Below are 27708 nucleotides of genomic sequence, written 5' to 3'. Positions count from 1 at the left end.
CTCAGTACTGGGCTGACCACTGAACATGCCCCAGTCTGGTGACAGGAGAAAGAAAGTCTGCCTAACTCTGACAGTCACAAGAATCTTTCTTTCTCTGCTGACCACAGATTTACTCACAAAACCCCCCCTCCTGTCCCAGGACCATGGAGCCTCTTCCTCCAGCTGGCAGAGTCTCTGGGCAGGCTGTTTGTATGAAGAATGTATGTTGCTGTTCTTGGAGTGGTCTCCCTCCCTGTGAGATCCCAGCAGAGCCAAGCTCACAGGAGAGTGAGGGACGCCGGGGGCTGTGATGGGAAAAGAGGCGAGTTGTTGTTTAATGGGCATAGCATTTCAATTTTGCAAACTGGAAAAAGTTTTGGAGATCTGTTTCATGAAAGCATGCTTATATTTAACATAACTGAACTGCAAACTTAAAAATGGCTGCAACGGTAAATTTTATGTTATGTGATTTTTATCACAATAATTAAGAGAAGCAAAGAGGCTGGCCTCCATTTAACTGGCCCCACCCTGGTCGGCAGAAGTAAAAATGTTCAGTAATGTCTTCCAGATTTACAGATGCTTCTTAAAATGCATGGCTGTTTATAGGGAAAGGGGAAAAAAAACACACAAAAAATATCCCACGTGGGTCACCAGTCTATGTTGCCTAAGTCAGAGGACAATCCTTGAGTTTGCCACTCGAGCTGATGCCCTGCACGGCTGCCTCCTAAGCGTATCAGACCCCGACAGGCTCAGTGGAAGCGGCCCCTCCTTCCACCCAAGCCTATCTGTTGTCCCCTGCTAGGCACCAACCTTTGGGGACTGAGGGCATGTTCAGCTCCTGTGCTGACATCCTAAACATTTCTTCACCTCTCCACACAGCTACTGCTTGAGAGGCTGCCCAGGGGGCTCCAGAAGCTTTTTGCAACTCTGGTCATGTGACCCTGGAGCAACTACGGCATTCTCTGATCCTTCTCTACACTAAGCTGTGGCTCACAACTTTTCTGGTAGTCCAGAGAAGACTACCGGCAGCATCAGATTACTAGGGGAGAAAACTGCAGGGGACTCGCCTCTCTGCCTCAGGCAGCTAGCTGCCCAAGAAATGGGTAACCTGAATATCTTCTTCAGCCCAGCCACTGACAGAGCCTTTTGTGGAGTCTTAATTAATATGGAGTGACTGCGTTTGGTTATGTGGTCACCTATCAGCTGCTCCCGAGGCTTAGGAGTGGCCGTGTACAGACAGCCTCTCCAAGAGCAGCACCCGGGTGAGAGATGATGGAAACATCCTTCCCGTCGACTCTGCTGAGTTCATCTTCGTCACGGTGCCCCCTCACCAGGCCTCCACCCCGACCCGAGGCCCGCTGAGGAAGTGAGCTGGCAAGATCCACCTGCCCCAAGCAAAGATGCCCATAACAGCACAGCCTCGACAAAGTTACAAACTGAAAAGATGTACAAAAAGAATAAAAACATACATCATCACCCCACGAAGAGCAGGTCACCTACCCCATCAGCCATCAGAAAGTGGACACCCTTGTGATCGGTGTTATCCAGGACGAAATTCCGAAAAGCATTGATGTTCTCCGGGCGGGTGATGTCTCCGTCTCCATCGATCCCACCCTCACCTGACAGACAGGACACAAGGTTCACATTTAGCTCGTCTGCCCTGTGCATCCCTGGCACCGGGACACAACCTCGCCAGGGCTGTGAACACAGGTACCAGGCAGACCTCAGGCCCAGGAGAGGAGCCTCTGTGAGGAGCAACTCAGTGAAGGACCCATCACACAAGGCTGCCCTGCAGTGATGGGCCAGGAGGCAGAAACAGGGCCCTGCTACAGTAGAGGAGAGCTCAGGAGGAGTCAACCAGCCGTGAGCCATCAACTGAAACAGAAGGTCTTCATGTTCAAGATCAAACGTGTGTTTAAAGCACCTCCATTTAGGAAGCAATATCAATTTCTTAATAAGTTCTGTTAACAAAGGACTTGGGATTTCCTGCCAAATCACAAAAAGCAAGACAGAGTAGAGGCAACTGCTAGGGGGTTGCTGAGCATCTGGCATACAGGGCTGGGGATGGGTGTGGGTTTGTATTTGTTAATAACCCTGCCAGTTCTCAGCCAGAGATCAAACAGTTTTATTATATCCTGTCACCACAAGAGAAGGAAGGAGAAATTAACATGGATCTGCTGAGCGTCTGCCTATTGGAGGGTTTAACCTGGATCCCACAGGCCTGGGGTAAAAGAGACAGTTAAGAGCAAACTGAGACCTTCATGACATGGGCTGGGAACCCTGGGCTGAGACCTGGGACAGAAAACATGGCATATGGATAGTAACTCCTCCTGATAAGACTTGCCCCTCTCGGTCCCTGGTAGCCTCCTCCAAGTCCCTACCGTAGTAGGGTTCGAAGAGCTCACTGGAGGCGGAGTAGAAGTCTTCCAGCTTAAAGTCATTAGGACCCTTCAGAGTCATTCCAAAGCCCTTCGCATGCCACTTCTTCCTCCACAGCACATACTCTGAGAAGCCACCCGGGCCTGCACAGACGTCAGCAAAGTAGAGAAGCTCAGCTTCCCGGTCCTTCACCAGTGGCTTCTGCAAAGGTAAGTGGAAGCAGGGGAGAAAGAGGGAAAAAAATGCCTCAATGGGGAGCAGGAAAGAGAAAGCAGGGGAGTAAAGTAAGCCTTTCAGCAAGCACAGTGCGGAGTTCCTTCTAGAGCCACAACCACCAGGAAACGTGTCTTCTGAGACCACTGCCTTCAGAGTCACCCATCCCCACCTCAAAACACCCCTGATGCCTTTCACACCACCATGCCCAGCTCAGACTCCTAAAAAAATATCCTAATAGGCACCCAAGTGGGCATGTTTTATTTCTCAGAATCTTTTCCCCACTGTATCCTGCCTTACAAGAGTCCCAACGAGCGGAGTAGATGTTCTAGCCCCCCACATGACAGACAGAGAAAGAGAAATGCCAAGATACAAACTGACCTGTTCACAGTCTGCAGCACCGCTTAGTCAGCATCCCGTCAGCCTGACCAGGAGACGCAGGCTTCCTGTCCAACCAGAGTCTGAGGGGCTCTCACATCACTTCCTCCCAGCCCAGGGCCTCACCTTCCAGATGACAGCGTCTGCATCCCTTCGTCCCCTCCTCCTAGACACTCCCTTTTTTTCCCCACTCCAATTAAGTTTTTATCATGGAATAATTTCAGATGTACAGATAAGTTGCGAGGACAAAGTCCCTACATATCCTTCACCTAGTTTTAATAACATCTTACACGGTCAGTTGTAAAAATTAGGAAACTGACATGCATGGGTGCATTCCTATGAACTAAACCCCTGACTTGATTCAGATCTCACCAGCCCCCTTGTTCTGTTCCACAAGTCCATCCAAGACACCACAGTGCACTGTGTGTCCTCCTTTTTTGCACACCCCTGCTCCTGCCTTTGCCCCTCTGCTGAGCAGGGCCTGCGCAGGGCAGAGCTGGAAGCTGATAAGATTGAGAGAACAGGAGACACTAATCTAGGCAGCCATCAGAGCATCCACCCACCTAAAGAATAACTGAATTATACTATCATCATGTGTATCTAATGATTAGTTTCAGCCACTTAAGTGGCTTTACATTCTTAATATAAAAGGCTGGGCGTTCTCTGGTGGCCTAGTGGTTAGGATACTGGGCTTTCACTGTTGTGGCCCAGGTTCCATCCCCGGTCAGGGAACTGAGATCTCACAAGCTGCACAGCTTGGCCAAATTAATTAATTAAATTTAATGTATGCTGAATGCAGATCTAGATTGTGTTTACACTTCTCTTCTACACATCTGGGCCCTCGAGGGTGAATTCTACTTGTCTCAGGCCTCCACGGCAGAGACGTGCCATCTGCACTGGTGACAAGAGTCTGAGCTCCAGAGGGGTGACCACAGGGTACCCTGATGAACATCCAGCAGGAAGGGCTAAGAAAGCTCAGCCTTCTATCCCTCAAAGTCTGGCACGGCTGGGTGCTTGTCCAGAGCTCTCTAACTGCCAGATAAAGATCAGAAGGCTTCAGGGGAAACAGTTATAGGAAAGAAATGGAAATTCTAATGCTCACAGTCCAGTCACTTTCGAGGTGACAGGGGTTTTGCATCTGATGATGGTTATCTAGCTTGATCACAACAGTGGAAAGAGTTTCTGGAGAAAGGGATTGTAGCTACAAATACACTTCATCACCCTGTGGCAAGCCCACTCAGTGTGCTGGGACATTTCCGTTCCTTCTCCCCTCCTCTGCTCCACCACCCTAACATTCTTTGTTCCTGAGCCATCAATTATTCATATTTTCTAACTGTATTCATTTGCACATTAAAAAAGACCTAATGGCATATGCCAAGATATTTTGCAGCACTTCCCAGGCTGCAAAGCGGTAGTGAGGCAGGCATCACAAGTTTAAGGCCTGCACACACTGCAAAGAGTGAAAACACTGTTTCTCATCACAGGCCAAGCCCTAGCCCCAGGCGCCAGCTTCTTCAGGTGAGAGGCTGGCCCAAAGAAGACCATGAGAAGAAAGGAGAATGAATCTCAGCTCTAAAACACAGCATAAATATGGTCTGTTCTGTAATTTCAAGATGTGTCGCTCTCGCAGGCCGCAGCCAGAAGTCCTTTCACAGAAAGGACGGCCGGGGTTCTTACCTCTGCCACTTACTGACTGTGCAGTCAAAGGCAAGAACACGATTTATGTCTTTAAGTCTGAGCTTCCTCAACGACAAACTGGAACTAATGTAGGATATTTCTTAAGGCTACTGTAGGATTAAACAAAGTACCTTATGTCGAAGACCCTTAAAAACTGCACAATGCTGAACAAACGTTAAGACGACATGAAGTTCACCTAGATCAGCCAGCTCCCTGAGAGTCAGACCTTTGTTCCCCCTCCTTTTCTCTCTGCAGAGTCTGGTGCAGTGCTCCACAGCCAGCAGGGGCTTTGTAAGTGCTGTCTAATTTCTTCTAAGACAGCGCCGAAACTTAAAGATCTACATTCAGCTTTTGTATCCTGTCACGCTTCATAGCCAATGCTTTCTTTTCTTACCACAACGATAACCGCAGGCACACAAGTCCCTCACGTAACGTTTATATATAATACGCTTCCATATACCCAAAGAATGTAAACGCCCTTCTCTTCCTGGCCCCTTCCAATTCTTGTTTATGATCTCTCTATTTCCCTAGCCTCTTTTCTCCTTTTACCACAACCTGTAGAAGCAGAAACATGCTGAAAAATCTCAAAGACCCTCCAGCTTCCCATCTCCAACCTCCTCACACTTTCCTGGGCTTCACGCTGTCTGCACTCTTACTCTAATTTCCCTGATCCAAGAGCCACTGAGACTCTAGCAAACCTGGGTGTAATGCCTGGGGCTTCTGCCACTCCCACATCTGCTGGGACTGCTCTAAACACAAGCCTGCTGGGCTTGGCTGTCACTCCAGTCCTTGGGAGGAAACAGGGGTGAACAGACAGCAACAAACACTAGGGGCTAAACAGAAATCAGTTTTATAGTGGAGTGCAGAAGAACTTCTCTGGAAGGGCAATTCTCCATGGCCACTATCAATCAGTCAAGAAGCTGCCTGAAGCATCGCAAACACAGCCACCTTTTCCTATGTAACATCTCCACCCTCCACCTGAATGGTACGACCCTGATGCCTACTTCATTTTCCTGACAGCAAAAGACAATAACCAGATCCCATCTGCTGGAGGCGTTTATATTCAAAAGCCCAAAATGACGCTGTGATTTCCCATCAACCTGACAGAGTTCCTCTGCCAGGCAGGGGTTTAAGGGAAATCATTCGGAGCTCAGAAAATTAAATCAACATTATATCAATGTTATTTTCTCAAGATGCTAATTCCAAGAGCCGTTTTGTACAGCTTGCTGGTACTGTAAGGTGGGAGGGAGACCTGAGAGAGAGAAATAACTAAAGGCTGGAGGGGTCCACCTGCCATTCTGCCAGCATGGAGGAAACAACCAGTTGGGTGAGGCTGAAGCAATAAAGAACTTGGAAAACAAATTTCTTTAAGCAGTGGATAATCGGGGGCCTAGCAGAAGGAGGTTGAGTGAGGCAGAAACTGGACTAGGAACAGCTGGCTCCTGGCCCCTTCACTGTCAGAGAACTAACTTTCTAGGACAGGGTGAAAATGCTTTGAAACTCTGAAGGGAAAGCTAGAATGAAATTTCCTTTTTACTTTCTCTATCATATGGAGGGTCTGTGTTCAGAAATATGAGAGTAGCAAAGTAGAAAATCATTCCGATCCACCACTTGTAATTAGGATCCCACACAAGGCTTGTTCAGAGAAGCAGAAAGGGAAAGTGGCTACATTTGAAGTCACAGATTTTAGAGCTGGAACAAACCTTAAGAGTCTCTTGGTCCTACCCTGGTCCTTTGGCAGGCTGCTGTTGCTAAATCACTTCAGTCGTGTCCGACTCTGTGTGACCCCGTAGACGGAAGCCCACCAGGCTCCCCCGTCCCTGGGATTCTCCAGGCAAGAACACTGGAGTGGGTTGCCATTTCCTTCTCCAATGTGTGAAAGTGAAAAGTGAAAGTGAAGTCGTTCAGTTGTGTCCGACCCTTAGCGACCCCACGGACTGCAGCCTACCAGGCTCCTCCATCCATGGGATTTTCTAGACAAGAGTACTGGAGTGGCTTGCCATTGCCTCCTCCGTTTGGCAGGCTAGTAGGGCTAATTTCAGAGATGAGGTAGCTGAGACCCAAAGAAGGTATGAAACTGAGTGACACCACCTATGACTAAGTGCTGCACCTCCTACCTGCCCCCGACCACAAACACAGACCTTCAGACATGATACTGATTGTAAACAGACCAGTGAAAGAACCCAGATGCCCACATTTCATTCAACACTCAGACATTTCCCAGAGTACTGCCCTCTCATACCAGAAACAGCAGCAACCAAATCAGATGATGTCACAAGTTTCTATCTGGAACATTAACTCACTGTAAGGACTGCTCACAGTCGTCCCTCAGTATTGATAGGGGATTGGTTTCAGGTCCCCCCGCCCAGACACCAAAATCTGCAGATGCTTGAGTCCTTTACATAAAGTGGCGGTTTACAGCTGGCCCTCTATATTCGCAGAGTCAACAGACTGAATGCACTTAGACTCCACCCCAGCCTGTAAGAGGCAGGCTCAAGCTCCCTGGTGGCAACTGGCCTCCACACGTCGACAAGCATGGAGAGGCTCGACACACACCCAACCCTTACCCTTATCTGCTTTCAAGTCCCCCAGGATGTCCAGAACCTAAGCACCATGGAGAAAGGGATCACATCTGTGTATTCCTGGTGCCTAGCACTGTGCCTGGCACGATGTAGGGGCTGGATACATGTTTAATCAGTGCAGCAGGGAGGCCTATGCAATAACTCATGCCCTCACCTCCCTGTTCCCTTGGTCTATGGAGGCCACACCTGCTGATCTGGTCAGGAATTCCCCTCCTCCACTGCTGCAAGCCCTGTGCTCCTCCACCAGGAGTGAAGAGCAGGATCTGCAGAGTCGGGAGCTGGGACTCCGGGCCTGAAGCCCTACAGATAACTGCTTACTAGGGCACTCCTGGGACCACAGGAAGCACTGTGGAACCCTAGCTGAAGAGCTCAAAGCAAAACATATCTCATCGCAAAATGCATCTCCATCACCCAGCAGGAATACTCTCCTAGCATTGTACAAATGGCAATTTCTGAGCCATTGAAGCTGAAGCCTATTTAGCACTATGAATTCAGAAGCAAAATCTTGTTCTCACCCCATAAGAGTCCCTTGGATTTGTAAACATGCGATCGAACACAAAATCCATGTTAGCCATCTTCATTGCTGCCCTGCAACAAAGACAGGAAAGCATACCTCAGTGCCAGACAGATGGGAGAGCTGAGGCTCAAACGGAAACATCGACCAGTGCACATCGGGGGAGGGGAGGGAAGGGAAATGCCAGCAAACCTGTTGAGGAAGAAGACTCCTCGGATCATCTCGTAGGGATTGGCCCGGGTACGAGCTCGCCGCATCTCCTCCCCATCCAGGACATCAAACACACTCTGCCCAGAGAGAAGCAGAACCACAAGGTGAGCATCACCCTCGGGATGGAGCTTGAGGAGCCGGATTCACAGCCCTCTGAAGAGCTAGGCCTCTGCTGCATCCCAGCTCTGAAATGACCAGATGTGTGACCCCAGACAGGTGGCTCGATCACTCTGCCTCTCAACTACTTCACTTGTAAAATGGTACAAAATAAAAGGGAAGCAAGCACGTGCCTGCCACGTGGTAACTCTAATCCTCATTGCTAACCCTCACTGCAAGCCTGCTTCTCCACTCCAGCAGCAACTTGGCAGGGACTGGAGTTTTGCTATGAAGGGTGTACCCAGAAAGATGGCAGGCAAACCAAGATCAGGCTTTTCTGAGGGCACCTACCTCCCAGCAGGGAACCCTTCTCTTTCTTCTCTCTGGAAAGAGAAAGCCTCACTTTACCTGAGGCTATTTCCAACACTCTACCTGCCAGACAAATAAGCTCCATGAGGCTCCTCTCAGGTCTTGCTTCTCCTCCAACTCACTGTTTCCTCAGAGTTTCCCTGGCTCACCCTGCCCCAGGCAATGCATCTCCTGACCAAAGTCAAGTCAGGTCAGAAGACATCAAGGGGAGAGTAACACCAACTATCTCTTTTAACTCTCACAACAACACTGAGTATTTTTTTCTTCCCAATTTAAAGATAAGGAAACTCAAACTCAGAGAAGCTAAAGCAAATGGTTCAAGGTCACTCAGAAAAGAAAAAAAAAATGCTGCAAAACTAGGATTTGAATTCAGCTGATACTGAAGAATGATTCCAAATCTTTCACTATGCCAGCCCCACTTCAGGATTACGACGAACCCACCCACTGAAATTAAGTGGTTCCCTTCCTGGCTACTGACCACAGGGACAGAACAACACTGCAGGGCAGGGGAGTCACCAGGAAAAAAGGATGCCTCACAGAAACACGCCAAACTGACATCTGCTCTCCAGGAAAAAAACCTTAGCTAAATTTCAGCTTCCCCACAACCGACTCAAAAGAACAAGAAAAGCCCAGCACAACCCCTCACGCAAAATCTTCAGCGCCAGCTCTAGCCACGAGGCCTTACCTTACACTTCAACACACTGCGAAGCAGGCCTTCCCCACAAAACTCTGTTTCATCTTCAATAAACATCTTTCTCTACAGGGAGAAGAAAACAATCCATAATGACCACATGTGACTGCATTTGGGGGGATGGATGGAGAAACTAGGGTTCTGAGTGAGCAGAGCAAAAGGGGGCTTGATTCCCTGCCAGAGAACATCAACCCCTGGGGGACAGGAAACAGAAAAGCCTAAATCCCTCTGGCTCGGCTCCAGACAGCTGCAAGAAGGAGTAGCCCCCTGGGGCTCCCACGAAAGCACCATATGGATACAAGACTCGTGAATGCTGAGACTGAGAAAAGCAAACAGGGAGGAGACACCCAAGCTGTCTGTCCCCAGAGCGTGGGGGCAGAAGGATGGGGGATACTTGGGAACACCCAAAATGACAGAGGCTGTCCTTCAGTCAGGAAGCCTCTTCCTCCGTGATGAGAATGAAAACAAGACCTCGGGCACCGACTTGGCAGCATCACAGAAAACAAGGGTGTGGGAGCCTCATGGGGATCTTGAGTTCAGCGTCATGCACGAGTGAGGCTGCCTCTAAATCAGTGGTGTTCAAACTCGGTATTCTCAAGTTTTACACTCTTTAAGATCACTGAGGATCCTGAACAGCTTTTGTCTCTGTGGGAGATAGATGTGTGTGTATGTGTGTGTATTTATAAACCTTATTATTATAAGTTAAAACCAAGATGTTTAAATATTTACTAATTCAGTTTAAAAGAATGTTATATTAATATACACGTGTATGAAAACTGTATTCAAAAAAAAATGGTTGAGAAGAGTGGCACTGTTTTCCATTTTTGCAGAGCTCTCAGCATCCAGTTTACTATAAGACAGTGAGAGTCTCCTGTCCACATGTGCATTCAACATGTGGTATCACATGTCATAGCTTCTGGAAGACTTCTCAGGACACTTGTATGAGAATGAGAATGAAAAAGGCAAATAACTTTTCAGAATTATGAAAATAACTGACCTTGTAGACCCTCTGAAAGGGTCATGGAGATCCCTGAAGTCCCTACACTTTGAGAACTGCTCTCTGGGACATGCTGATCTGGTAAAACTATATACTTAAGTCTTACAATTTTCCAGAAAGAGAATAAACAAATTCCTTTTGTAACAACTCTCTCATTCCTTTCTGAGGACAGGGGTAGTCTTTTTTATCTACCTGAAACAGTGCCCAGCAGTGACCAGAATATACACAGGTGTATAATAAGCTACTCTAAAAAGCATCCAAGAGGAAGACAGAAGTTATACATTTTGTGCTGCCTTGCAAGGTAAATGACTAGGAGGAAAAAAGCCCTGTGTGCCACATCTCCCAGGGGCATATCCGTGAAGCTCTTGACACCCTCTAGATGCAGCATTATTCCTGCCAGAAAGCTCAGATTCACACTTTTCTTAAACTGTGAGTATACAGACACACACACCTGATTTGAGGAGGAGAAATGTCAGAAGTGTCAAGAATTCAGAGTACATTTTCCTGAACTCCTACCTTCCCCACAACCATCCAATCGCTCATTTCCTGAGTGTCAGGAATTTCAGTGGTGCATTCTGGGAACCATGACACCTGCTCACAGGCACTGGGCTACAAACAAAAGAGAGGCAAGTAAGTCAGGTAAGGCAGACCCTCAGGGCCATGCCCCAACTCACCAGGGCTTTCCCCAAAACGATCAGGAGGGGCTCAGAGTGAGAAGTGTCCAGGAAGCTGAGGCCAACGGCAGTGTCAGACCTAAGAACTGAGCCAGAATTCTGAAGTTCAGCTTCTAAAGGCCAGGGCCAATTCTGGTTTGAATTCTAAGAAACTTCTCCAACTTTCAAAGTTTCTTTCATTTGTTCCAATATTATTTGATGAAAACCTACTATGGACTAAGTGCTCAGTACACAGCAAAAAACACATGGTCCTTAAGTCAGGTGGCCTATAGTCAGAGCAGTGGGGACGCAGACAAGAATATAAGTCTACAAGGTAATTACATCAGGAAGACAGTGAAATGAGTCTCACTTCCTGATGCCTTTTATTTCAAGACACAGTAGCAACTGGCTTCTCTAGTGCTGCTTCCTCTTAATTTTTCAGTCACTTTCCTTACCAAGCTAAAACTGTGGTTTTCATCCTGGCCACACTTAGCATTATCTGTAGACCTTTTAAAAAGTACTGATGCTTGGGGCCCACCCTCAGAGCATATGATTCTGTTGGTCTCAGGTGGGGACTGGGTATAAGGACATTTTTAGAGGTCGCCAGGTGATTCTAATGTGCATCCAGAACTAAGTTCACAGGGCTGAAGAGACAACGATTATAAAACCTAAATAGGTGGCTAACCTGCATTGGCAGCTCCACATTTTCCCTCCAAGCAAGTGTAGAGAAGAGATTCACCATTGCGAATTGAAGCAATGAGATTAAAGGTAATATTATATGCTCTGAAAGGCATAAAATGGTATCTAAATGCAAGGTCTTGAGGGCAAGCCAACTACCATCAACAGAGAAAAAGTTTGAAAGAAAAATTACTGAAAACTTTGTCAATGAATCTAGCAGTGAATCATGGCTTCTCCTCCTGATCAAATCTGGTCTCTTTAGGTATAAAAGTTGTGAATTATAACCGGTAAAAAGAAGCTCATACACAATATGGATGCTCCTTTGGAGAGGAATAGCAGATTCAACCTCCCCAAGGAGGTCTGAACATTACGGCTACCTACAAAGTGAACTCGGTCTGAAGCTCCACACCTTGCACTCCATATTCCTGGACAGCAGTGCCACTGGAGCATTCTCCATGCAGTGACTCCAGGAATCAGACATTCACCTCAGGCCGCCCAGGCTCAACTACTTTAAAGAAGTGGGACTTCCCTGGTGATCCAGTGGTTAAGACGCTGTGCTTCCACTGTAGCGGGCACAGGTTCAATTCCTAGTTGGGAAACTAAGATCCCACATGAGCTGGCATGGTCAAAAATAAGCAAACAATTAAATTTTAAAATGAAAACAAACAAAAAGAAGTGGCCACCAACAAATAGTTGAGGCAAATTCTTAACCAAAAGATTATCTTTAAGAAAAAAAAAGTGAACTATGGTAAATGGTGATTAAGTCAGTCTTGCCTCAAAAAAATTATTCATGGAATTCCCTGGTGGTCTAGTGGTTAAGACTTGGCGCTTTCACTGGCATGGCCAGGGTTTAATACCCAGTCAGGGAACTAAGATCTCACAAGCCATGTGACAGCGCCAAAAAAAAACGTTTTTTTTTTCAATAGCCTGTCTCTACTAAAAACAGATTTTATGAGCAAATTTCAAATTCCAAGTTCAGCAAAGTTAATTCTAATTCTGCCCTATTGAGAGGGTAGGGACTTTTCACTCACTTTAGATAAATGAGGACATGGAAAGTACCAAGGAATTTGGAGGTAGAAACCTACATCTAGCCCCAACTATAAATATTTGCCTATTTTGCATTGTTGAGTCTCCTTACAACTACAAGGCTACACAGCAGGAGCCCTCTCAGAATCCATCAACTCCTGGTTTGTTAGCATCTTACTCTGACACTTTATTAGGCTTTTATCATGCACAGGTTCACAGAACTTCTTTGCTGGGCTGGAACATCAGGGAGACAAATAAAATATCAATTTTCCAGAGTTCGGAGCAACATCTGAAGCTCAACTTAGAGCAACTATATGGAAGGCTAGACACCTGTGTTTTACCTTCTCTAGTTTCAACTCTATAATGGTAACATTTTACCATTATTTTTACATACTTTTATTATACTCACTTCAAATCCTCTGTGGAATAAAGTAGGGCATAAGTAAATGAATAAAATCTCAACATTATCTGTGCCATCAAAAGGGAATCTCTTTACATATTCAGGTTTAAAACAAATTCACACCCAAGGAGATAAACAGAATAAACCCACAAGAGAAAGGCTATGTGGCATAAACAAACATCTATTTAATACCAGGATATCATAAACCTGAGGAGGTGCAAGGGCCTTGGAGGGTACCTGATCCAGTGACTCACAAAATGGGAGAGTGGTCCTCATTTGGCTCACATGAATCCTTTCAGCACAGGGAGCTCACTACCTCCTCAGGCATGTTCATCACTGGTGAAAAGCTGTATCTATTTATTCAAGTTCTTTATGGAGACACACTCTGCCTTTCTGTATCTTCTACCCACAAGTCTTAGACCCAGTCTTACATGAAGCAACAGGAAACAAATCCATATCCCACCGTATCTCCCCCAGGCTCCTCTTTTCCATTTTGGACACCCCCATATCTTCCATGTAAAAAACTAGTTCCAGTCTCCACCAGCCACCCTGATCACACTGTCTCTGGGGACTTCAAGTTTGTTAATATGTTTTCATAAAAACATAAATGGCCTTCCCGTCTCCTCTCCACAGGAGGTACCTCTGGCTCATCTCGCCAGTTCACATTCAGCTCTTGGTCAAAGCCTTGCAGTGTCAGACCCAAGCCTCGTCGACCTTTCTGATTAGAGGCCTCAACGATGTCCTTCCGACCCTGGCTGTATTTACCCAATCCTTCACCTTCCTTGAAGCCCATCTTGGCCTGAAAAAGAGAAGTAAATGGTGCATTTATATAAGCAAACAGAAGTGGAGCACTTACACACATAAGACATTTATTCAGTTCTCTACTGTGTCAGACACTGTATTAAATTGTGAGAAATATAAACGAGTAAGGCCTAAAGTTTTCCTTCTAGCCTAATAACTGCAATTTGATTGTGAGCCCTGTGGCTGTCTATTCTGGGGGTGAAAGTCTAGGGCAACCAGAAGTTGGATAAATGAGAAGGGACCTCATAGCTGTAATTAAAGGCACCAAGAGTACATAATGAATCTCACTGGACATTTGCACAACCACCCTTTCAGCTAATTTGTCTGATTAAGTGAGAAGTAAATCTACAGCAGAGCTGATAAAGAGGACATAATTTAAAATGGAACTGCTTCCAGCGGCAACTTCTAAACCTTACCCTTAGCCAGTCAAATGGCCTTACTAGGGAAGGACAATGAGGGCTTGTAGGAGCCCACTTAATCAAGAGATTAACTGAAAAATCACTTCATGTAAAACTGAGGTACGGAAGGTACTGTAAGACTGGACAGAAACATCTGTTTAAATGTCACAACTAACTACAGAGCTTACATTAAACTCTAGAGTCCTGGGCCCAGTTACATATCCCTAAAACCAGAGACCCCAAACCCACATACCCTTATCTAATAAAAGAACTCCAACCCTAAAGACCTGTTTCCTCTAGAGGCCTGTATTCCCTGTGGAAGGGGCACTGCAGGCTCAGCAGCTGGATGAAATTCCTACAGTAGCCACAAACCCTTCCCCAGGTCAGAGTCTGAGTCACCAATCTTCCCATCTCCCACTTCCCCGAAGTTTTTGGCCCCCAAATCAGAATCCTGACCACGACTTCAGAAGTGGCAGTTCTCCTTCTTAAATGACTTCAACAGAAAACAGAGACGTCAACTATAATATTTGTGAAGCTAGACAGAAGACAAACTTGGATTTCCCTGACCTTTGCACATATACTGAAGTCTGATAAGAGAAGTGAGTGAGTCTTTTCTTCCACCTTCCTCCTGTGGTATATCAACAGAGTACCAAAGCTGGAAAGGAAAACTGGGCCCTCTTCTGGAAGTTAACACAGCAGACAGCTCTACTCCCATTTATTTTAGGAACCTGGGAGTGAGCAGGATTTTACTCATTTTTTTTTTTAAGATCACTCACGAGGGCAAAAATCTTAGCATGAAGCCTCCTTATCCACCAACACACATCCATGTACTCACATATGCTCATAAGAACTCACTACTAAGGAGACCAAAGGCTGCCCCACCTCTGGACAGGAGCAACAGGCCTGAACAGCTGCTTCCCATGGATGGTTCAAATGTGATACGTGTATCAAGAAGGGGTTAGGCTCTCTCTACTGAACTACAGCAGCTGGTAAGCAGAGGGAAAACTTATGCCCTCGCTTTGCTGCTTCTCCTACCAACAGTTTCCCTCCTCTCATTCTTTAGAGCTTTAGAAACCCAACCCAAGCACTGACATACCATGAGCTTCTGGGACACACTGTTATACATGGAGTAGCGAGAGGAAGTTCCCTCCACAAGAGAGTCTGCTTTGAATGCATCGTCGAAAGAGTCCGAGCTGCGTTGCTTCCCTTCAGTGTCGCTGTCAGATCCACTTAGGCTTGTAGCAGATGCTAGAAAAGAAAAAAGAAAATGTTTTGGTGTGTTTATGGCACAATATAGCCTCTAAAAGTTCAAGTCTCATGTATACAACTAGTGTTCAGTATATGCATTGCACACACACAGTTCATTAAGTGACCCAGACCAAATGCACTCTCTGCCTCTTACAAACTGTAATCTTGGGCAAGGCCACTGAAGATTCCTAAGGGTATCTGACACACAATGGGAGTTCAAAATATCAGTCTTCCTTTCCCATCTCTTGATAACACCTTCCTCACAGAGTTGTTTGAAGATTAAGTGAAAAAATGTATTTGGGAGCACACTGTCAAATAAAAAATCTATTAACGATATGATTATTATTTCCGCTGCTGTTTATTAGTTGAACATCACTTTCCAAACTGATACCTGTTTTCATTTTCAACAATTCTATCATGGGGACTACTAGTTTGCGATTGTCTAACCTCCTGGCTTTCTGTTTTCATGGTCCTTCAAACTTGTGGGTGAGGGGGGCGTCTACAGCACAGCCCCAAAGAGCTGGCTCACAGAGTCAAAGTGGGGGAAGACAAAGGAAGAAGTGAAGGGGGAGGTGGGGACAGGAAAGGAAGAGGAGGAGAGAGAAGACAGGGAAGACTGGGGTTCAAGCAGCTGCACTGAGGCGGGGAGTAGAGGAGCTGCAACGAAAGGCTCCAGGAGGGAGCTGCCAGCCTGCGTGAGTCAAGCCATTAGCGTCATTTGTCAGCAATTTTGTTGCCAAGACTCCAAACAAGACCCACCTTAGCAGCTACTAGAAGTGGTGGGTAACCTGTCTCCTGGCCAAAGGTGGGATAAGCCACAGTCTAGATAATCACTATAACTGCATCTTTCCTTCTCTTTGACAGATATGTGAATCTCTTAGAAGATTTTAAGTAATTCCCTAGCAATCTAGTAATCAGGACTCAGAGCTTTCATTGCCAGGTCCCTTAAATCCCTGGTCAGGGAACTAAGATCCAGCAAGCTGCATGGCAAGGTCAAAAGAAAGATATCTCAACCCAATATAGTTTTATTCAGGTAGTTTCTTAGGCAAACCCACCCAAATTTGGAAATAAATTCTATCTCAAAGATAGTTAAACAGGGGACTTCTTTGGTGGTCCAGTGGTTAAGACTTCATGCTTCCACTGCAGGGGGCGGGGGTCCGATCCCTAATCAGGGAATGAAGATCCTCCATGGTGCACAGAATGAACAAAGAAAAAAAATCTGGTAAACAATTTCTGCATATTCCCCCTGGAAATGGTATAAACACCAAGCCAGGAGGAATGCAGGACAGGAAATGACAGTGGTAGTGTTCAATCTGACCCCAAGGTTAAAGAAGCTGTACAGTGCTCAGGAGTATACAAATCTCATTAATAGGCAACTGTGCTTATTTAAGAATAAAATTCTGGGGACTTCTTCGGTGGAATAGTAGATAAGACTCCCTCTGCCAATGCAGGGGTCACAGGTTCAATTTCTGATCTGGGAAAATTCCACATGGTGCTGGAAAACTAAGCCCCTTCATCCCAGAGCTTGTGCTCTGCAATAAGAGAAGCCACTAGAGGGAAAAGCCCTTGCATTGCAAGGAAGAGTAGCTCCTACTCATCACAACTAGAGAAAGCCTGGATGCAGCAACGAAGATCCAGTGCAGCCCACAATAAAAATTTTTTTATTTCTTCAATTTATGAATATTATTCTTGCAAACATCTGGTAGTTATTAGGATATAAATGCTTACTATTTAGACCTAAATACTTAACAAACCTGTAGGTATTTCTTTTGGTATTTTAAGGGCATAGTGAAAAAAGCTAAGGCAATGCTAAGAGTGTCAAGAACCAAGAAAACTTGGGGAGCTCCACTCTATGTATTGAAATGATGAGACCACCGAGACACGTTGTCAGCTGGATAACAGAAGACCGAGACCATATTCATGAGCACGGCATCCTAACTTTCATGTTCTCAAAAAGGACAATAAGAATAAAATAGAATAAAATTTTTTATTTCTTGTAATTACAAAAAGAGCTCTTGGAAGGCAAGATATACAAGACCAATAAAAGTGATTAGCCACACATGTGGAGTTGAGGCATAGAGAAAGAATACCAAAATGATTACTTGGAACAAGTGGAAAAAGTGAAGCCTGATTTCTATTTTTTATATCACTAGAGTTTATAGTGGCTATCTTTTTATATTTTTTGATTTATGAACCATGTACATACATTAGCTATCAAAATTTTAAATAAATGTTTAAAAAAAAAAACACCCTAACTTAGCAACATAGCACAATTAAGAAAGAAAGGAGGTCCTTGAGAAGAGATGCTGACTCTAAGTTTGGCTGCTTGTGGGAAGCATTTGAGAAAATGCACAAAAGACAGCCATTTTAAAAAAATTCTCTACGTACCCAAAATGGGCTTTATACAGGTATTCATAACTTGAGGATTACATTCTAATTCTAAAGCCTGTCTGCACTGATCCATCCTTCTCCCTGTGAGAACACGGAGTTGCAAAGGGTTGACAATCAAAGAACGAAGTCTTCCCTAGCACCCAGGCCTGACTTTCCCTTCCACGGAGCTCCAATAGCACCAGTATTCACACCGTCAGCAGAGCGTTCATCACACTGCCTGAGAGCTAGTTGCCACATGCCATCCCACTGGACACAGTCACTCCTAGGGAGCAAGGACTGTGCCACAATGAACCTTCTATCTCTAACACCTGAACTGAGGCTTTGCATTAAAACAAATAAACTAGGTACTCACTGTAGTGAATTTAAAGAACTGGCACCCAGTTGTCATCTTTGCTAAGCATCTACTGAGTGTACAACTCCTTAGGACATTCCCTCTTTTTTTTTTTTGGATTTCATAAAAATGAAGTTTATTTGAATTTTAACATCCACATGGTTTGAACAGTACACAACAGTTTCCCATTTTTGTCCCCCAGTTAACCAGATGCCCCTCCTAAAACTCTTAGCAACTTCTTGTGTATCCTTTTAGAAACTGTTTTAAAAATATTTTTAAACAATCTTTATTCAAAGCGTCAAAAAATTTCAACTCTATTTTAAATTGAGAAGTAAGTGTGAAAAAACAGGACATTCCCTCTTACAATACCTCAAATATGTGGTATAAGACATCCAGCCCTCAGAAATACAGGGAAGAATACATGTCGTTATATATTAGGTTGGAGCAAAAGTGATTGTGGTATTGGATTGTGAATTTTAAAACCGTTATTAACTAGGCTCAGACACATCTTTATTCATCAAAATAGGAACCATTACAATCAACACATTTTGCCAATGAGAAGTAAGTTGGTTTATTCCTATAGAATAAAAATCCATGCTTTGGGGTTCAACAAACTCTTGCAGAGTATTTTCTGCCTCCCACTGGTTGTGGAAGCGTTTTCCCTGCAAAAAGCCATTGAGAGCTTGAAGAAGGGGTATGGTGGATGAGGCAAAACTTGGTAGTCCAATTTGTCCAACTTTTGAATCATTGGTTGTGTGACATATAATCAGGTGTTGTTGTGGCGAAGCATCGGGCCTCATCTGTTGACCAATACTAATTGCAAGTGTTGCAGTTTTCAGTGCATCTCATCGATTTGCTGAGCATACTTTTCAGATGTAATGGTTTCACTGGGATTCAGAAAGCTGTAGTGGATCAGATGGGCAGCAGACCACCAAACAGTGACTATTAGATATTTTTTGGTGCAAGTTTGGCTTTGGGAAGTGCTTTAGAGCTTCTCAGTCTAACCACTGAGTTGGTTATCGCTGATTGTCATATAAAATCCATTTTTCATCATACGTCAGAATCTGATCAAGAAATGGTTCATTGCTGTTCCATAGAATAAGAGAAGACGACACTTCAAAATGACAATTCTTTTGATTTGCAGTCAGCTCATGAGGCACTCACTCACCGAGCTTTTGTACCTTTCCAATTTGCTTCAAATACCAAATGACCATAGAATGGTGGACGCTAGGTTCTTTGACAACTTGTGTAGTTGTAAGAGGATCAGCTTTGATGACCGTTCTCAAGCGGTCATTATAAATTTTCAATGGCCAGCCACTATGACCCTCATCTTCAAGGCTCTTGTCTCCTTTGCAAAACTTCTTGAAGCACCACTGCATTGTACGTTCACTAGCAGTTTCTAGGCCAAATGCGTTGCTGATGCTGCGGGTTGTCTCCACTGCTTTATGACTTCGAACTCAAGAAAATAGCTCGAATTTGCTTTTCATCTAACATCACAGTCCAAAAAGTAAAGATAAACAGCAAGTAAAAAGACATTAGGAGGAAAAAAAAAAAAAAGAAGGCGAGAAATGTGCATTAAAATGATGTATAATATCACATTTATTAAGAATGTACTCCAGCATCAAATGGCAAATTTCAACAATACAAAAACTGCAATTACGTTTGCACCAATCTAGTATTTGTCCAAATACAGAGTGCACAACATCAAGAGTGAACCATAATGCTGTATCAGCACAGGTTCATCAATTTTAATAAATACAGCACTCCAGAGAAAGATGTTGCTAATGGAGGAGGCTGTACACACAGGGGTGGGGGTGTAGGAGGTCCCTTTCTACTTTCAATTTTGTTGTGAAACCAACTGCTCTGAAAAAAAAATAAAATGAAGTCTTAAAATTTTTTTAAGGTTCAACAAAAAAATTAAGCATGAAGATCTATATCCTAACAGAGAACTGTGTCCCCCTTGGACTACTCTTTAGCACCCTGTACCACAAAAGGCCAAAAAAGGACACCTTATTCTGTTTAATAGATCAGACAACAACTTTGGTTCAGGACCTGTTTTTATAAACGGTCCATGTTGTATACAATGGAGTACTATCCAAAAGTATCAGTCCTACTCCCAGAGAGCTTAAAAATCCAACAGCTAAGATAAACATGCACTTTTAAGTGTATATGACATTCTACAAAAGAAAAGCAGGTGAGCAGGTGTGAAAAAATTAGAATAAACTGAAAACCAAAATTCTGGCTTCTGAAGAGGAAAGCTGGCTGAGAAAATCCCTGAATGAGAGGCACCAAATCGGCCTTCATCCTCTTAAGGTGACTCTCCAGCTCCCTCAACAAGGAGCCGACGTGCTGACATAGGCCAATGCAGCACACATCAAGAGTGCTACTCAGGACAGACACAGAACGCTAACAATGAGTAACCATGGAAACTGGGAGGTACGCTGATATTTATTTTCTGTTTTGCCTTTTCTGTGTGAGAAATAAGAATATGTTAGTTTCAAAATTAAGGTTAAAGAAAAAAGAAAGACAAAGAAATAAAGTCTCAGTCAATAAGCCTTGTGCAGAATGTGGTTTCCAGAGTAATCTTCAGAGGACGGCAGATATGAGGGAAAAGACCTGAGTGGCTCAAGACTAAGCCTGGGCCTCTCATCACCCAGGCAGAGGAGAGATGCGCACTCAGCAGAGCTCCCACATGCTGAAGAGCGTTGCTTCCCAAGGCGCAGCGCTTTCTCCTCAGTTGCTTCCCTGTCTCTAACCTGGACCGCTCAGTAGCGGGCAGCTCCCTGCGCACAGCCCTAAAGTTTCTCAGGGAAGCCCAGGGATCCTGCGACCAGACTAACCTAGAAGTTACAATGTCAACATCAGTTGTTATTTCTCTCACCAGCTATCTGGAGACTCACACGCCTATCTATATAAAGGTTAGGAAAGCCTGGTATTCTTCCCACAGGACAATGTGCCCTTGATCCAGCTCTAGGGAGCTGCCAGGCTGTTAGGTTTGCTTAAGGATCCATCAGTGGGCACCCATCAACAATATGATTACCATTCCTGGGCATGCAGGGTTCCTGCCACTGTCAGATCCCAGAGACAGAGAGATCTTTTGTCTTCTTAACATTTTTGGACCAAAATGACAGGGAGAACCAAATTTGGGTGCAAGGCTCACTGGGCAAATCCTTGGTGGCTTAGGTGCAATATTCCTGGATCGGACTCTGGCACAAAGATCTTTCTACTCCATTCCTCTTTCCAAGGTGTCACCTAGAGTATAGCTGTCCCGCCCAGGGTCTGAAGATGAGGTTGACGGGAGATAAAATATCCAACTAGGCTTTTCTTTGTGAGATGGAGAAGTGTGCTGGATTAGCTGCTGCTGCTGCTAAGTCACCTCAGTCGTGTCCGACTCTGTGTGACCCCATAGATGGAAGCCCTCCAGGCTCCCCCGTCCCTGGGATTCTCCAGGCAAGAACACTGGAGTGGGTTGCCATTTCCTTCTCCAATGTGTGAAAGTGAAAGTGAAGTCGCTCAGTCGTGTCCGACCCTTAGCGACCCCACGGACTGCAGCCTACCAGGCTCCTCCGTCCATGGGATTTTCTAGGCAAGAGTACTGGAGTGGCTTGCCATTGCCTTCTCCAGATAAGCCTTATTTCTCTATTTCATGTGCTATTTAAAGCCTGTTCTTAGCCTGACACCATTGAAGCCAAGTGCCCTGGAACAGTCTTGATGTCCACAGACTGCCACGGCAACTACTCATGTTCACCCCTGGGTCTCTGGGGCTACTCTTTTCAGATGAAAAGAAGACACCTGTCTCTGCTGCAGCAAGAGCTAAAGAGGAAGTTTAGCCTCCCAAGACTGATAAGAATTTAGCAAATATTGAGCAGACAATCTTATAATGAGGATATAAATTAACAGGAGTAATAAGGTCAGTCTATTAAAATCATGAGTTTCATTAAGAATTTGCCAAAGCTGGGTGGCATTCCCATTTACTCCCCAGGAGCTTCCCTTCTAAAACCTACCGGAGAGCTCAAGACATTCTTCTGCATTTTCACTTAAGATTTCTTCTCTACCCGATAGAAATCATTACTCTTAAATCATTTTAAAGACAAGAGATTTATTTTAGGGAAGAACCAGAGGTTTCCCAGCTACTGACAGAATTGTTCATAATAGAACAGCAGGTCAAACATGTCAGGATTAAAAATGACAGTGGCAACACATGAGGAGGGACAGCTCTACCCACTAACGGTCAAGGCGAGCAGCACACAGGTGCAGAAGAGTAAATCACGCACTTCAATAGACACCGCAGCCTGCCCAACCACTGCCGTGGAATACGCTCATTTCCGCTTAAAGACTCAATTTCTCCTTCATGCCGGACAAATGGTAACTCGTTAGAGCAATTTAAACAGATACCGATAAAGGAAGTTTTTGATTAAGGTCATGAATCTGGGCTGACAGGAAAACGATGGTGTTTCAGGGGAAATAGCCTATTTAGGGAAGAATTAAACCTGGTGGAGGGGAAGGCACCTTCGGCTGAAGGAGCCCAGGAACTTCCAGAGCAACACGCTGTGGGAGGGCTGGGAGCCCACACAGGATGTGCAGCTGAGGAGAAAAGGAAATTGTCTCGGGGTCTAGACCAACAACCAAAAAGAACAAAATGACTGCCATCTGCCTCTCCTTGCTTGATTTCGAAGAGTATATTGAGGCTTGAAAATGCCTTCAAACTCCTCTTAAAATACTCAAAAGAACACACGATGACCCAGTGGCCATGACAACAGCATCCCTTTTCTTCTTCAGTCTCGTCAGACGTCAGTCTCAGACTGGCAATGCAGCTACCCTGTCAATAATGCAAAATAAACAAACTGATTAAACTAAATAGACCTATTAATAAGTCACCACATTGATCTAGCAAAGGAAGCACAAACAAGGCCCAGACAGACAGAAACTACTGATTTTTCGTTTTTCTATCTGAACTCCCTAAAGAGCATTTTTCAATCATCTATTCAACACCATGTCCAGGCAGAAGTGGTTGGAGAGAAAACACACCTGCTTGAATGCAGTGTCCTCAATGGCAAAGCCACACAGAGCTCTCAGGGGATATGCAGTTTCTGGGGAGACAGAAAACCACCAGAGCACACTGTCCAGGGGATGTCTGAGAGAAGTCAACACAAAAGGAGATGATAGAAACGCAAGGTACTTAATGAAAATGATCCTCTGCAGACTGGAGGAGGGGTGGGCACAATCAAAGCGGTGAAGCATTTTAAGGGTCTTAGAAAAGATACCACTGTTGCCTTCCATCAGTTTTATTCAGTAAATATTTCAGTTCAGTTGCTCAGTTGTGTCTGACTCTTTGTTACCCCATGGACTACAGCACGCCAGGCCTCCCTGTCCATCACCAACTCCCGAAGTTTACTCAAACTCATGTCCGTTGAGTTGGTGATGCCATCCAACCATCTCATCCTCTGTCATCCCCACTTACTGAGCCACTGATTCCATGCCAGGCATGGGGCTGCAGGCAGAGGGGCACAGACAGAAGTCTTGCTGATGGAGACTCCAGACCCTCATCCTCAGAGTTTTCTGTGGAGCTGCCCCACCCCAAAATTAGCTGGCCCGGGAAGTTAACAATGCTTGCCTCTGCCTCATTTTTCTGCCAATCAGAGGGACCAAATGGCTATTGCCAGACATATACAATGTACTGGCCACCTCGAGATTTCCATTCTGCACACACAACAGGAACAGTCAAAGCTGACTGAGTCATACGGTGCTACTTCTGAAAAGGCTGAAGCCATTTGGCAGAATTAAGGGGAGTGTGTGGGAGAATGGGAGGGAGGGGGGATAAGCTCAATTCACAGTCACGTTTCTAAAAGCTTGAAATTTAAATTAGACTGGTTCCCTTGAAAGAGTCTTAAGTATATACCTTCATCTCCTGGGAGTCATTCTCGTGAGAGGAAATGTCCCCTGAGAGCCGCTTAGGACCAGATACCTCCACCACCTAAGTATTCCCCAAGGCACACACTCCCTTTCTCCCTTGCAGGCCATTTCTCCTGCTCAAGACGGAAGGTTCTACCTTCAAGTTGCTCAAATCCCAGGGGAAAAGCAAAATTCCCTTCCTCAACAGTTGCCAGAACTGATTTGCCCAATATATTTTTGCCTTCCCAAATTAGCAACCTCAATGACATTTTCCCACCCACCCTAAAATCCACTGTGACAACTTTAAAGTACACCTGATGCGTAACCGCCCTTCAATTAGCCAACCTCTTGAGAATAAACTGTATTTTTCTATCATCCTCAAGGGAATGCTTTACACTATTTCAGTCACCAATCTGCCACCAAATTTCATTCCAATTTACCATTGATCCAGCAGAGGATACAAAATGCAAAGAGTGCTGGGGGTATTGGGTGTCCAAAACATCATATCCACCCAGCACTGGGAACATGGCATTTGGAAACAGGGTCTCTGCAGACGTAATCAAATTAAGATGAGGTCATACTGGATTAGGATGGGCCCTCATCCAATGACTGCTATCCTCCTAAGAAGAGGGAAATTTGAACACAGACACACACAGAGGCAAAGACTGGAGTTACGCTGCTGCAGGAACACCAGGAATCGCCAGCAACTAGCAGAAACTAAAGGAGGCAAGGCAGGATTCTTTCTTAAAGCCTTGGAGGGAGCATGGCCCTGCTGTAACCTTCATCTTAGACTTCCAGCCTCCAGAAGTCTGGAGAATATACGTCTGTTGTTTTAAGCTACCCAGTTCACAGTACTGTTAGGAAATTAATACAGCTGGCAACTCAAGGAAAATGCAAACAGAGCTACTTCTAATTGTTTGGCATTTCAGGCAAGCTCCAAGACAGAAAGCTTCACAGAAAACACCTGCAGAAACTGTGAACATCTGTCACCCTAGAAAACAAGTAAAATACTAGTTTCAACCAGATCAGTGAAATCCTTAAAGCTTAATGCAAACAGTGAACACAGGGATGCTCCAAGTCCTTCGGGTGTTTCTGACCATAACTGCCAAGGGAACTGAGAAAACAGAATGCAAAAACCTGAGGGAAATTAAGCCAGATCACCACAGCAAAGAGCCCAGCCCTGTGAAAGAGCCCCAGGATCATTAACAGCTGAGAGCAAGGGGCACTCAAGGCTCAACATTACGTCTACCTGGCTGAAGGCAGCAAAAGAGTGCTACTCACTGAAGGACCACAACAGAACTAAGGCACACCTGTAGAAAGTCCAGTATTTTAGTTATAACACATTCCCAACTCCCAACAGGAGAATGGCAAAAGAGAAAGTCTACAGCCGATAGATCTCAGTAAAATTTGCTGAATTTTCCTCATGGGGCAGTGGACTGTATTCTGCCCAAATAGGCATCAGGGATTCAAGCAGCCAGATGGTCAGTGGTCTCTGACCACAGAGGCAAGCTTACCTTTTGCTGCATGATTGACAGAGGAGGGAGGCTCATCATCAGATGTAGAGCTGAGGTTCAGGGCAAGCTCAGCAACTCTTTTCTTCTGCTTCTTGAGAGGGGCAGTGCATTCTGAATCATTTCTCCTCTTCATTGTTGCTGCAACCATAAATCCAGACAGTCAGCTGCCCTGGTCAGAGCCACTAGGATCACAGCAGGGAATTCCAGAGAGTAAACCATTAATGGGATGAAAGCTGGCAACTCCAAACAGCTGCCAGTGCCAGTGCTTGAACAGCTTCTTCCTCAGAACGATATCCAGGAAGGCTAGCCAAACTCTGGTTTTCAATAAGAGCTGTCAGTTTTACCGGAAAATGTGGTGCTCACAGACCCAGAGGTCTCTGGGCTACTGGTGTCAGATACTAAAAAATCATGGATCAACTCCACAAGGGAAAAAAAGGCCTTAGGTACTTGTTATTCTATAGTTTCGATGCAACAAGGGACACGTGTGACAATAGGTACACTGGAAATTAATCATGAAACCTAATGAATATCAACAAATATTTTCAAGGTGAAAAGACCATCCCAGAAAGACTACTCCATCGCCATTATTATTTCACCAGGAAAATTTAAGAGATTACACAATATGATACAAATACTGGTTTTTGGTTTACTTCTGGATGTTTAAAAACATGAGAGAATTGGGAAAATTTTTAAATGGAGTAAGGAATGGAAGCAGTGGTTGACTTGACTGAAAAAATGGAAGAGTGGGAAAGTTAGCAGGACCAGACTTATCATATCATAGGACTCAGGTACAAAAACAGCAATTTTAAGAACAAGAACCCGCCTCCACAAAAAGAGAATGGAAGGAGGCGAAGCACTGTGTCACCATCATCCATGCCTATGGGTAAGCATGAAAAGCAAACATGAGGGGGGTAAATGAGATGGAATGAATAATGAGATTCCTGAAATCATTCCTCAAGGAATGATTAAACTGAAAAACAAGAGTAGGTGAAAACAGAGTGGCTATAAGAGGACTCAGAAAAGAGAAAGTACTCAAAAATAAGAGCAAACAGGTGGGTGCTCAGCTGGCCTGCAACTGCTTGGGGAAGAGGAGCTGCAGGGGCACAAGAGCAGGCGAACAGCATGGGTCAGGGCAGCAAAAGAGTGCTGAAATTCAAAGATATCACTGATCCCTCATGATTCAAACATGAATCACGTTTCACTTCTCTCCAGCTCAAGGATGAGCCAGCCAACGCAACACACTCCTTTCTAAGGAGGTAGCCTCTTAACTAGGCACAGGCAGGAGCTACTCTGAGGAAGAACAGGAGATGCTGAACAAACAGAAAGCAAAACCAGGCTGAGCTACATTTAACTTTAAAGTACGGTCTTAAAAAGCTCCTCCCCACCCCCGCCCCGCAACCACCACCACCTCCAAGGCCCATAACCTAAGCAAAAAGGGCCCTCTGATTCCTAGCACCTCTGGGGGAGGCTGGAAGCACAGGAAACTCAAGAACTGTGTTGAGATGGATGCAGGAAAAGGAGTGGAAATAGTGTGCGAAAGGCAGGAGACACTGGTGTTCTGCCCCTACATATCCTAGATCTGGACCTTCCAAACCACCTCATCCAACCCTCTTTCCTTTGCCTCTGCAAGGAACTGAGGCCCGAGAGGGTAAGGCCGCGCAGCCAACGGACCTACCCAACACAGCTCAAGTGACCTACACATCCAAAAGAATGTGCCCTGGCAGGGAGCTCCTAAGAGGAAGGCAGAAGGCCGGCTTCGACTCGCTGCTCTCCCAGGGAAGGGGTTCAGATCCCCTCTCCATCACCCCAGGCCTGGGTTTCGCACCGCCACCCCTTATCACAAGAGGGAAGAGATGAGCTCGCGTCCCTCCCGGCCAGCCTTCTCATTTGTAGACAACGTGAGTGTGTGAAGAATATGTGCGCAGAGACGTGTGTCAGCAGCGGCTAGTGGACTGGAGACGGGGCGCGGGGGAAGAGACAGGAGCTATAAGGGAGGAGGAGAGAGAGAAGGGGCGGCGAGGGTCACGACCGCCAGCGCGGGGGCCGAGGCGGCGGCGGCGGACGTGAGGATGCTGAGCCCCGCGCGCCCGCCCGCTCGCCGCCCCCCCACCCGGAGCCGCGCGTCGGCACTCACGCTGAGGGAAGAGGGCGACCTGCCAAGGAGCGGAGAGGGGGGGCGGTCAGGCTGCCGATGCCGCCGCCGCCAGGCCTGGCCCAGCCGCTGCCAGAGCCGCCGCCTCCTCCCTCAGTTTCGCTTCCCCACTAGCCCGCCCCGGTCCGCTGGCCGCCTC

General features: G+C 45.6%; 1 protein-coding gene across 2 annotated transcripts in view; it reads right to left on the bottom strand.

Annotated features, from left to right (window-relative positions):
- The window catches only part of CMTR1 (cap methyltransferase 1), a 54713-nt gene extending 27005 nt beyond the window's left edge, over positions 1-27708 (bottom strand). Inside the window, exons 1-10 of one of the 2 annotated variants that reach the window (XM_055405994.2) lie at positions 27552-27708; positions 25418-25555; positions 15138-15289; positions 13483-13641; positions 10602-10694; positions 9083-9154; positions 7915-8009; positions 7724-7796; positions 2361-2559; positions 1480-1598 (exon numbers count right to left, since the gene is read on the bottom strand). In XM_055405994.2, coding sequence (XP_055261969.1) covers positions 1480-1598; positions 2361-2559; positions 7724-7796; positions 7915-8009; positions 9083-9154; positions 10602-10694; positions 13483-13641; positions 15138-15289; positions 25418-25550 — 1095 coding nt within the window. In that variant the 5' untranslated portion in view covers positions 25551-25555; positions 27552-27708. Of the gene's footprint in view, positions 1-1479; positions 1599-2360; positions 2560-7723; positions 7797-7914; positions 8010-9082; positions 9155-10601; positions 10695-13482; positions 13642-15137; positions 15290-25417; positions 25575-27551 lie in introns of those variants that run through there. The other variant, XM_088831385.1, reaches the window with a different exon arrangement.

This window comes from Moschus berezovskii, chromosome 23 (assembly GCF_049115385.1).
Source record: "Moschus berezovskii isolate FMDL1 chromosome 23, NW_MosBer_1.0, whole genome shotgun sequence".
NCBI classification, from domain to species: domain Eukaryota; kingdom Metazoa; phylum Chordata; class Mammalia; order Artiodactyla; family Moschidae; genus Moschus; species Moschus berezovskii.
Note: the sequence above shows the minus strand (reverse complement) of the source record. Positions and strands in the feature narration are given on the sequence as shown.